Source organism: Salminus brasiliensis, chromosome 1 (assembly GCF_030463535.1).
Source record: "Salminus brasiliensis chromosome 1, fSalBra1.hap2, whole genome shotgun sequence".
NCBI classification, from domain to species: domain Eukaryota; kingdom Metazoa; phylum Chordata; class Actinopteri; order Characiformes; family Bryconidae; genus Salminus; species Salminus brasiliensis.
The window spans coordinates 49,993,817-50,004,562 of NC_132878.1; the positions used below are offsets into that span (position 1 = coordinate 49,993,817).

The 10,746-nt window shown below is 39.0% G+C and overlaps 1 protein-coding gene across 7 annotated transcripts; it reads left to right on the forward strand.

Annotated features, from left to right (window-relative positions):
* Positions 1-575: 575 nt before the first annotated feature.
* Positions 576-10,339, forward strand: LOC140557163 (uncharacterized). 7 transcript variants are annotated; one of them, XM_072681374.1, is made up of 7 exons: positions 577-956; positions 2,605-2,765; positions 5,293-5,443; positions 6,616-6,679; positions 7,152-7,203; positions 7,387-7,494; positions 9,331-10,339. In XM_072681374.1, exons 3-7 carry the CDS (start codon positions 5,325-5,327, stop codon positions 9,981-9,983), a joined length of 996 nt encoding a protein of 331 aa, XP_072537475.1. In that variant the 5' UTR covers positions 577-956; positions 2,605-2,765; positions 5,293-5,324; the 3' UTR covers positions 9,984-10,339. The 7 variants fall into 7 exon arrangements, with proteins under 7 accessions (XP_072537502.1, XP_072537475.1, XP_072537484.1 ...); XM_072681383.1 differs by having other exon boundaries at positions 5,296-5,443; XM_072681401.1 differs by having other exon boundaries at positions 576-956; positions 2,605-5,443; positions 7,390-7,494.
* Positions 10,340-10,746: the final 407 nt, after the last annotated feature.

A 10,746-nucleotide genomic window follows, 5' to 3' on the forward strand; every position in this document is an offset into this window, starting at 1 on the left:
GTAACTCAAAACTGAAGAAAAAACAGAAATGCCTGGTCGGCAACATTAGGAGTAATGGAAAGGTGTATAAATAATCTTTTGAGGCAGGGACGTTCCTGCATGCTGGCTGAGGGGGCGCGGAGGTGCTCTCCCTCCATTGCCGTCTAGAGAAGAGAAGCGAAGGGAGCAGCAGCCGGAAGTCGCTTTATTTTTATTTTATTTCATTTTTATTATTATAGATTTGACACGAAATACAATACAAAAAAACAAGAAAAGTAGCCATAATAAGAAAAAATGCAAAATTAAGCTACACAATTATTGCTGCAGGTTAAAAAAAACATAATTAGGTAAAGAGGTGTTTTTTTTTTTTATTAACAAATACAATTTTCGTGCCTTTTTGCTAGTTTTTCTCATACACGATACACTGTGAAGAAAATGTGTAAAGTTGGAAATAAATAAATTAAAAGAAGGTGAGAGGTTGTTAAAATCCGTGAGAAATGGCAAGTATGGCGCGAGAGTGCGAGATTCAGGCTGATCGCGTGAGTGTCGCAGGCAGTTCCTGAGCGCCGGCAGCTCTGGTGTCAGTCCTGTCACATAAGGATTAGGATCTCTTGAGTTCCTTTGAGCAAGTTTCAGTGAGGGACCGTGTTTCCTGAAGTCTGTTGAGGAGGTCACACGCAGAGGTGGACCAATGCACTCCACATACATCATCCGGGAACGTGTTGCGTGCTGCTAGGAACGAAGCTCGTGAAGTAGAGTGGGTGAAAAGGGACAGAAGACGGGTGCCATTTTTACATGATAGAAGATTATTGCTGTAAATGAAGCAGAATTATACAGATTTCTTAAAATATCTGCACGATTTATATTACAGAAAACTGGTATAGATCCGTTATTCTGAGATATAGTTTTGAAATAAGGCTTAGGCTCAGAATTGCATATATAAAGCCAGGAGAGGGACATACAGCATGCAGAGCCTGGTAAGCCATGTAAGCCTTGTTGTTGTTTTTACACCACTATTTTCAAATCAAGTCAAGTCAAGTGGGTTTTTTTTTTTGTCATTTCAACTACATACAGAGTATAATAAATAATTGGGGGTAGTGTGCAAATGATGCAGTGTGTAATAAATATTGAGTCCAGTGAGGTCGTAAAGTTATTTGTGCAAAATGCTTTGTGCAAAAATGCTTCCCATTTTATCTGGGGTAAATGGTTGGAGACAAAGAGAGAGAGAGAGAGAGAGAGAGAGAGAGAGAGTATGTGCATGAAGTTGAGTTGAGTTGAGAAGTCTGATGGCTTGGGGGAAGAAGCTGTTGCAGAGTCTGGTCGTGTTGGACCGGATGCTGCAGTACCTTCTTCCTGATGGCAGGAGGGAGAACATTTTACATACATATATAATACCTTGAATTGAGCAGATGAAAATGTTGAAAAATCGGTGGCATTCCCCTTTAAGACAGGGACACATAACCAAGCACTAGAGAAGAAATTGTAGGCCTATGTGTGACTGACTTTTTGACTAGGGAGCTTGCAATTGCACTTGTGACGAGATCTTGGAAGTTGGCTTAAACTGAATGTCAAAACACACAGAATTGCACTGCAGCTGCAATATACATTCTTCTGACTGCAGATTGGTGCTCTTTTTTTTTTTTTTTTTTTTTTTTTTTTTTTTAACTGTAAACACAATGCTTTCCTTGTTCATTTCCAAATTCAACCAATGCCTTTAGCCTAAAAGCAGAGAGGTCTGTGGTTAATTTGGATTAAGAAACCTGGCCAAGAGAAGTCCAAATGTAGAGGCTTCTCTCTAATTAATTAGAGAGTAATTGTCATTTTCCTTTTTTGTAATTGAAATGTGATGTGTTGATTGTCTACATGTTTTCTTAATGTGCAACCATTTAACGCAGTAAATCAGTTTCATTTCAGAGGAACCAGCTTCACTTACATTCCACTAGGCAAAATCATTAATCACACTGAAATGCCTCACCCAGCTCTGTGTGTGTTCCTGACTGAATTTTTTACTATTATTTGTCTTTTAACCTGCTGTGCTTCAGTGAGCCATTAGGGGGCAGCAACATCTCACTTTAAAATCAACATCAAGCACAACCAGGCACTGATAGAAATACACTCACAAGGAGGAATGGCATGTGACATGATTAATAAAAAAGATATATGAACATATTTGTCACAATAAATGTATAAATTCATTTTCATACTATAACTGTCTTCACCAGCCTGTGAAGCCTACTGCTACATGCCCCTTCTCTCAGCAGAGGAAGGTTTGACTTACAGCTCAGCTGGTGGACGATCCATTTGCTATGTAACTCCTGAACTCTGGAATAGTGTTGAGGAGACTATAAGGAACGCATGCTCGATAAATCGCATTTGTCAAGGCCTGGTGTGTTGGGTCACTTTATGTATTTGCTGTTGGTTAGGCTATGGTGTTTAGTGTGTTCCAGTGCATTCCAGTCCTTTTCTGCTGAGATTTTAGAACGACAGTAAAAAGTGCTGCATGTAAATACATACTTTTATACTTTTAAATACATACTATTATTATTATTATTATTATTATTATTATGCTTGTAACCAAATAGGAACTAAAGATGACTGCACACATTTTCTTGATCTTGATCACAGAAGCAAATTCCACAGACAGATAATGAAGGATTACACAACAGAGTGACGGGAGTGGTGAGTTCTTTCTCCGATTTGAGGACAGGTAAGTACGCGAGATCAACAGACAAGTTCGGGTGGTGACAGTTACAGGTGAGCTAGTCCTGATGCATCGGAGGCCACAGGTAAGAGACTTTCTAGTTTGTTTTGGCAGATAGGCCTAAAATGCGTCTAGGTGGTGGACACTTTCGGGACACTTTTGCTCATACTCATTAGAGTTTACAGTCTGTGTGAAAGTAACTTGTCAAGTCATTGTATTGACAGCATGCCCTGTGTTTTTCTCCACGCACACAAACACCTTCAAAACACCTAATGAACAAGTGGCTTTGACAAAGCTCACATTTGAGTGCTCGTATATGAATGGATACCACAGTTCAACTGTGTTTCTTATGACATTTATTCCAGTTTCTATGTTGTCGATGCTGTTCTTTGCGATGAACACGCCTGACATTCCCATACTTCTCTTTGTGTTGCCATAAATTAGAGGCGTGACCTGGAATGCAGGGCAGTTGTTAAAGATTTACATGGTTGTCTACTAACTAATGCTGTAAGATTGCTAGAACCATTAAACACGGTTTAAACCTTCAGGCCCGCTGAGTGGTCAGCAGAGTGCCAGCACTGCTCTTCTTTTATTCTTTTTATTACATTTTTTTTATTGCACTCAAACAAACACTTCAGTTCAGACAGTTTAGTCTGAAGTTCTTCAACAAAAATATGAATGATCGTCATTACCTTAATATGTCATTCCCTATGGCGTGTACCGTAACAGTGCTAAATTGGACAGTGTTGTGCAGTAAACGGTACAGTATCATGGTAATCGCAGGCTACATTGTGGGCGTTCATGTATTCCTAAAAGGTGAAGGCTCATAGTGCCGTGTGAACGGAAAACCAGTACCAGATCTGAGAAGACACTAGTGCGACTTCCTGTTTACCTACTGTGACAAGCCATGGCATGTGATGATCAGCTAGCATGTCATATGCTACTAAAATATGCAACAGTGTTCCCTGCGGCTGCGTCCAAAACCGCATTCTATACCATACTGTGCTACACTCTTAGACAAAAGGGTTCTGTATAGTACAGCCATCCTTGTATTTGAGGAACTCTTAAACCAGGCAAAGAACTGTTTAAGCATTAAAATGTAAGCCCTCTAAATAGAACCTCTGTAAAACCTATATAATACAAAATGTGGATTTGGATGCACTGTTTTGTTTTGTTTTTTTTGTTGGTTGTTTTTTTTTTTGTTTGTTTGTTTGTTTGTTTTTTGCTCATTTTGCTCACTTCCTTCGCTTCTTCCTTGTTTTGGTTCTCTATTTGAAAAATGTACAAAAATTATCTTGGTAGAACTATTAGCATTTGCATTTATACTGACTTTGACAAGGACCAAGTTTTTAGAGCTAGATAGAAGGACAACCAACAAGCCAGCTACAGCTTGTGAAGGTCCTCCTTATGCCACCAAAATAGTTCAGTTCACTACACCTAAAGGTGTCCTGTGGCACCAAGACATTAACTGAAAATTCATTAAGTTCTGCAAGCTGCAAGCTGGGGCCTCCATAGAGTAATTGAATGAGCCTTGTGGGCACATGACCCTGTTGCCTGTTTACCTGTTGTCCTTTCGTGGAGCACTTTTGGTAGGTTGGTTGAGACAGATCACCATGCCACAGCCATCTGTAGCTGCAATTCCAAGACAGCATAACTGTCCTCTAACTGCCTAGTTTTGATCAGGGATCAGCAATCAAGAATAGGCAGTAAATGATGTTCTTCAACATTCTTAATTGTTGGAGAGCTATCTAAGCCCTAAAAGCAGCCCCAAACCAGGACATTTCCACCTCCATGCTTCACAGTTAATCTGGGTTCTTGTGCTCAAACGCTGTGTGTACGCCCAACATGTTCTCTGTCCAAATAATTCAACTTCTCTGGGAAACTTTAGTCTAACTCTAATGGTTTTTCGACAGCAAGTGTTACCTCCTTGCAAACCTCACATGAAAATGAAGTGTGTGGATTCTTTCTTATGGTAGATGCTGTACAGACTTCTTTAAGCATCTTGTGCTGAAGTTGCTAGAATGGCCTGACCTGATCATGGTAGCAGTTGTTGCAGTTGTAAATGACCTGAGATGTTTTTAAATGCTTTCTCAGACTCATCTGCATCTACAACCTTCTTTCTGAAGGCCTCAGAGAGCTCCTTGGTAATTTCACCAAAGTCACTTTACCAATCAAGAGCAAACCCAACTAGATGTCTGAATTTTAAATAAGACAGGCTCCTCCAGAAGCCTCTCGAATTATGTTGCTGATGTGCTTCACCTGATTCTAATGGCATTTGGAGTAGCAATAAATGTGGGGGTGTCCTTACTTTGTCCTCACAGGAAAATAGTATTTGTATTAATTACAGTTTTATGTGTCAATTTATGTGTCTCCTAATATGGTTCAAATGAAGATCAAATGTCTGTATGTTTAAATATATTAAAAAGACAAACATTTTCATGGGTTTCATAAAATTTTGTGTTATGTATCATTTCCTTCGTTTTCATTCCTTCATGTGAAACTGTTATGCCTGCATGTATGCAGGTTTGCTGTTTAAGTGCTCATTGCTTTTACATTCACCTTTGCAAATTTGATTAAGTGTCCTTTCCTTCCATCCTGATTTTGTTACTAAGCAGTCATACCAGTCAGGCCTGGATGGAGAGCAATGGCTACTGGCTTGGACTGGATGTCAGATTCCCCTTCCTCATTAGAGATCACCATTATCTCCATCCTATTCATTGTTGTCTATATCACACTGTACACACTTTGCACCAACTGCTTCAGGTAATATTAATATTTCTCCCATTCACTCTGATGATCCATTTTGCCCAGATATATCTGTCTGAAGACAAAATTATTATAACACAAATACAGTTTAGAAGTACTGCTACTGTTTAGTTATGTATGATAATAAAATCCTTACACCCTAATTCCAACAAAACATTTCGGAACCCACATATTCAGCTGCAACACACATGTTATAAGGCAGCAGTTTGGTTGATGGGGCCTTCTAGGCCTAAAACTAGTGCTAAATACAGTATGTTATTTGTCATGTTTGTTATGTGGTATTCTGTAGCTTAGCATTGCCCCCATTATCACTTAGACAGAATTACAATTTTGCATTCTTTGTGTTTTTCCCCCAAATCAGTGTTCTCTTACTACAATACCCAGCATACATCGCAATACTCAACATAGGAGAATACTTTCTACTGCAATACAATCGCATATGTTGAGTTTATTAAACACAGACATGATATCAGTAATACTGGTTATTTATCTTCCTTCTACATTCACCAGCTAGACACATTTCAAACAGCCTGTACTCAAGTATGATGCTTCAAAGTGCTTGCAGATTGGTTCTTCCCACCTTACAGGAAATAGTGTATAGAAAATGTATGAATATGTGTGAACATGTATCTTATGAAAGCAAACATTGCTCATCAGTTTAGTTTAAGGGTCAATCCAATGTTGTTCACTTCAGAAAACCTGAAACTATTAACATAAGATGTTGAAGTCCTAAAATATTCACTGCTCATACATGTGTTATAAAGTCCCTATGTAGACAGCCTTCAAGGAACATGTTACCAGTGAGTGTAATTCCTGTTCACATATTGTGATCACATGGGTTTAGAAACTGCTCCTCTGGCCTGTCTTTACTTCTTCACGTGTTGTTGTTGTTAGTGGAGTGCTGACGGTTTAGATAACTGTCACTGTCACTGCATGTTGCCTAATACGATGAGTGGTTTCATATCCCAGGAGGGAGCACATGAAGCGAATCAGAGTACAATTTGGTATAACAGTAATATAGGCAAATTCTAACCATGAAGCAGCCATTCCCTCTGATACCATTCTAACCATGAAGCAGAATCCCTCTGAAAAAGCATGATCACTGCTTAAGCGCTTCATATGATCACTGAACACTGACTTGTATCATTTTGCCACCCATCTCAAAATAGCCAGTCACCCGAGACTCCACACTACCCAGTGGAGAAAGAAAATCCATCATTTTTCTCGCCAAAGGTAAGAGACATACCCAGTATATAGGGCCTGGAAATACTGTTTATCACATGTATTCCCATATTAAATAATATGTATCAACATATTGCACTACAAACTATTAGCCAAACCTGAGATGCAGGTCATTTAGCAGTAGATATGTAGGCTATTACACTGCTATTCAACATTGATTCTAAAAGGAGGCAATTAGGAGACTTAACTGGTAAATTGGAAAGAATCAACAGGAGAGCACAGGCAATTTCCAAATAGGTACTGCATTCATTCACTCAAGGAAATTAGGTGAGCATATCACATAAGAAATTTAGAATGGTAAAGTTCGCCCAAATTAGTGTGATTAGCTAGAAGATTAAGCCAAAGTCTCCAGAGGGTTGATATTTACATGGTAAATAGGGGTTTTTGAGCAGTGCTTACAGTGCAGTGAATATCCTACACTGTGTCTAGAACATGTGTGAAGGTTTGTTGCACCCTTCTGCAGGAGAAACCAGAAGATCAGTGGAGCACAAACAGAACTGTGTGCAATGAGCATGGTCAGTCCATCTGCTTTCTGTCTGTTTGTCATATGTGTACTGTACATTATAGGCACAAGTGGTCAGAATATTATGTAAAAAAATCGTGACTTAAAGATCATGCATTTATATTTTCAAATTTCCTTCCACCAATACATCTATGACCAAACGTGTAAGACGAGACTGTTTCAACTCTTTTTTCAGTAGTGTTAAACTCACAGAGAAGTGCCCCCCAAGTTCCTGATAGGCCTCCCACCAGGAGTTGCACTGTGGTGCAGACTCAGCTACCCAAGGTTCACTGTCACAACAGAGGTAAGACCAACTATTCATAATAACCATGCTACTAGCAGTGCACGATACACTGACATGCAATGTACTGCTTCATGAAAAATACACACAGCTTTATATATTTATTAATGACAAGAGTTTTTTGCTGACAGTGGGGACCTTTTTGGTGCTATATAGAATCCTGTTAAAGGGTGTTTAGAGCCATCTACAAAATGTGTTCCTCCAATTCTAAAACCCTTTAGCCAGGCAAAGAACCATTTGAGCACTCATGTTTTTTTATTATTATTATTTGTGATGATTTTGTATTGTATACAACAATTGCATTTGCTTGAGAACCCTTGAAGAACACTTTATTTTTTATTATTATTAGTCTGATGGAAATAAGAGCTGTTATTCATGACAACTGAGAGTTTAGTTTACTTTTAGCTTGTGGACACGCTGATAACCATGTTGTCACTAGTGCTCATCATGTCCATTCTTTATGTTCCAGTTGGGACTGATATTTCGTTTTAACATGGTAGATATCACCATCACCTTGCACACAGAAGGTTCAGTTCCTTGATATAATTTGAAATGGACGTGAGATCATTTCAGGGGTTGTGAAATGATGAAAGTCCATCCCTATACATTATAGAAGTGCAGAAGTCTCCTACACCTATAAGATAGCGCTATCTTTTTCTATGCGTTATTTTAAATTGGCAAGAAACTGGAAGCAGAGACAGGTTAATGTGGTCCTGTTACGACTGTAAAATGTCATGCAGCTCTATTTCTGGTTTACCTTAGAACAATGTCAGATGTCGATTTGTTCCACGATGACGACTTGCTGTTGTTTAGGCCTTTTTATTTATTTGGGTTGAACAATGGTACTTGTTACTTTACTATAGGGTGTATACTTTAGGACTATATCACCATCGCTACAGCCAAAATCTGTAATAGCTTTTGTAATATCTGGCTTTAAATGGAGGAAACATGGAGGCTGCTACTCTAAGCATACGTTTCTTTGATTACAGCTAGTATACCTTTACTGTCATTCATAGTGCCTACACCAATGAAATGTCTGTGGGCTTCAGGGAATTTCTATTTCTATTTTAGTTTTAGTTATACACCTCTGCTGTATAATTGGCAATATTAAAGTATATGGTTGGAAGCAAAAGTGATAGCATTCCAACCTTCTGCGGTCAGTTTGTTTGGATCTATGCTTTTAATAGATGACAATTATTCAAATAACAAATAATAATCCCTGGCATCCTTGCTAAATCTGTCTATGGTATCCCTTCACTTTGCTTCTGCCTTCTGTCACCAACAGATAGTTTAACAGCTAACTTTACTAACAGCTAGCATAACAGCTAACTTCACTAACAGATAATCGGACAGCTAACAGATATTGTAACAGCTAGGTTCACTTACAGATAATCTGAAAGCTAACCTTACTAACAGATATCATAACAGCCAAGTCCACTAACAGATAATCTGACAGCTAACTTCACAAATAGATGTCATAACAGCCACGTTCACTTACAGATAATCTGACAGCTAACTTCACTAACAGATATCATAACAGCCAGGTTTACTAACAGATAATCTGACAGCTAAATTCACTAAGAGATAATCTGACAGCTAAATTCACTAACAGATAGCATAACAGCTAAATTCATTAACAGATATAACAGCTAGGTTCACTTATAGATAATCTGACAGCAAAATTCACTAACATATATCATAACAGTCAGGTTCACTTACAGATTGCATAACAGCTAACTGTATATTTACTGCTCTAGGCATGGGCTCTTAGGATAACTGCAAGGCATAAGGTTTCTTTCTGCATGTTTTCTGAACAATGTCTAATCTCTCCTATAACAGCTGAATCACACGGTTACTTTAGCCAAGGAATGATGCCCCAGCTTCCAGATGCACCAGTCTTCTCAGTCGGAACTGCAGGTTCAGTGTTTCCAAGGATTCCTGATTCCCCGTTGTTCATATCAACGTTTCATCGACCCAGGGCTCTGGAGGAACCAGCAATACAGCCTCCATCACTACAACAGCCCAGGACAGTCCTGGAAGACCATGAAACACTAGACAAAGAACCAAACACCAACACTGTGCCGTGGCTGAAAGTCAGTGAGGAACATCTATACGAAAGCATTAGTGTCTGGCGTGTCAATGAACCCTCTCTCTGCCGCGAAGCTGCTGAAGACCAGTTGGATAGTGAGAGCCTCTACGAAACTGTGAGAGAACCTGAGGACCCTGCTGCAGATCATCCGTCCACATCTTTTACTGTGAGGGAAAGCGGACTGGCAGAGAATCCAGGACTGCTTTTCCAGCCTTTCCCAGCTGTGCAAGACAGCCAGGGTTTGGTTGGCACAGAAATAACAGTCGTCTACGCGGCAGTGAACTTGAAAAAAAAAAGCCTGAAACTGAAGGAATTCCCTCTTTCGCCAGACCCCATAGTGCAGGACAGGGATGACATACATGAGGAGGCCGCACCTCCTGTTCCTGAGAAAATGTTTGAATAGCATATTGCTGCTGTCCAATCAAAAACACGTATCTCCATTTTGCCCATTTTTAGTTTTCTCCATGGTTTGAACGCTGTAGCTGCTTGTGTACACTGTCTAAATCATTCTGGATGAATGGACCAATAGAAATGCTCAAAATTACTTGGAATAAACTCTAATTCTACATTTTCTTCCATTTAAAATGTAGACAATTTTTGCCTTCCCCTGTAAAGTTGCCATTGGAGATACATGTTTTTGTAGAAAAGCGACAATATAATGGACTGTATCTTACACAATGTGTGATATCATGTCTGCACTTTATCACTAAATTAAAAAAAAAGTTCTTCATTACTTTATATAACGTTCATAGGGCTCAGATCATGGAAATCTCCCCATTATATATATATATATATATATATATATATATATATATATATATATATATAAGGTCCATGTATCAGCAATGACATACTGTAAATGAAAACACCCAGTTCTGGATTTACGTTTTTTTTTTTTTTGTGACGTCACTGACATCATCTGCCTTTATACAAAATGCAGAATAGCCCATCAGAACTTAGGTCATTTACATACTGCAAATCACTAAACAATAGCCTGTGTTTACATGTTGATGTTAAAAACCCATGGCTTTTCCATGCCTCACAAAATGTTGGCTTGGATGCCTCGCTGTCACCTCTTAACTAAATAACACGAGATATCTGGTGTCAGAGTAAACAGCACAAGAGATGAGCAGAGGTCAGAGGGTAGGACACTGCCACATAAGAAG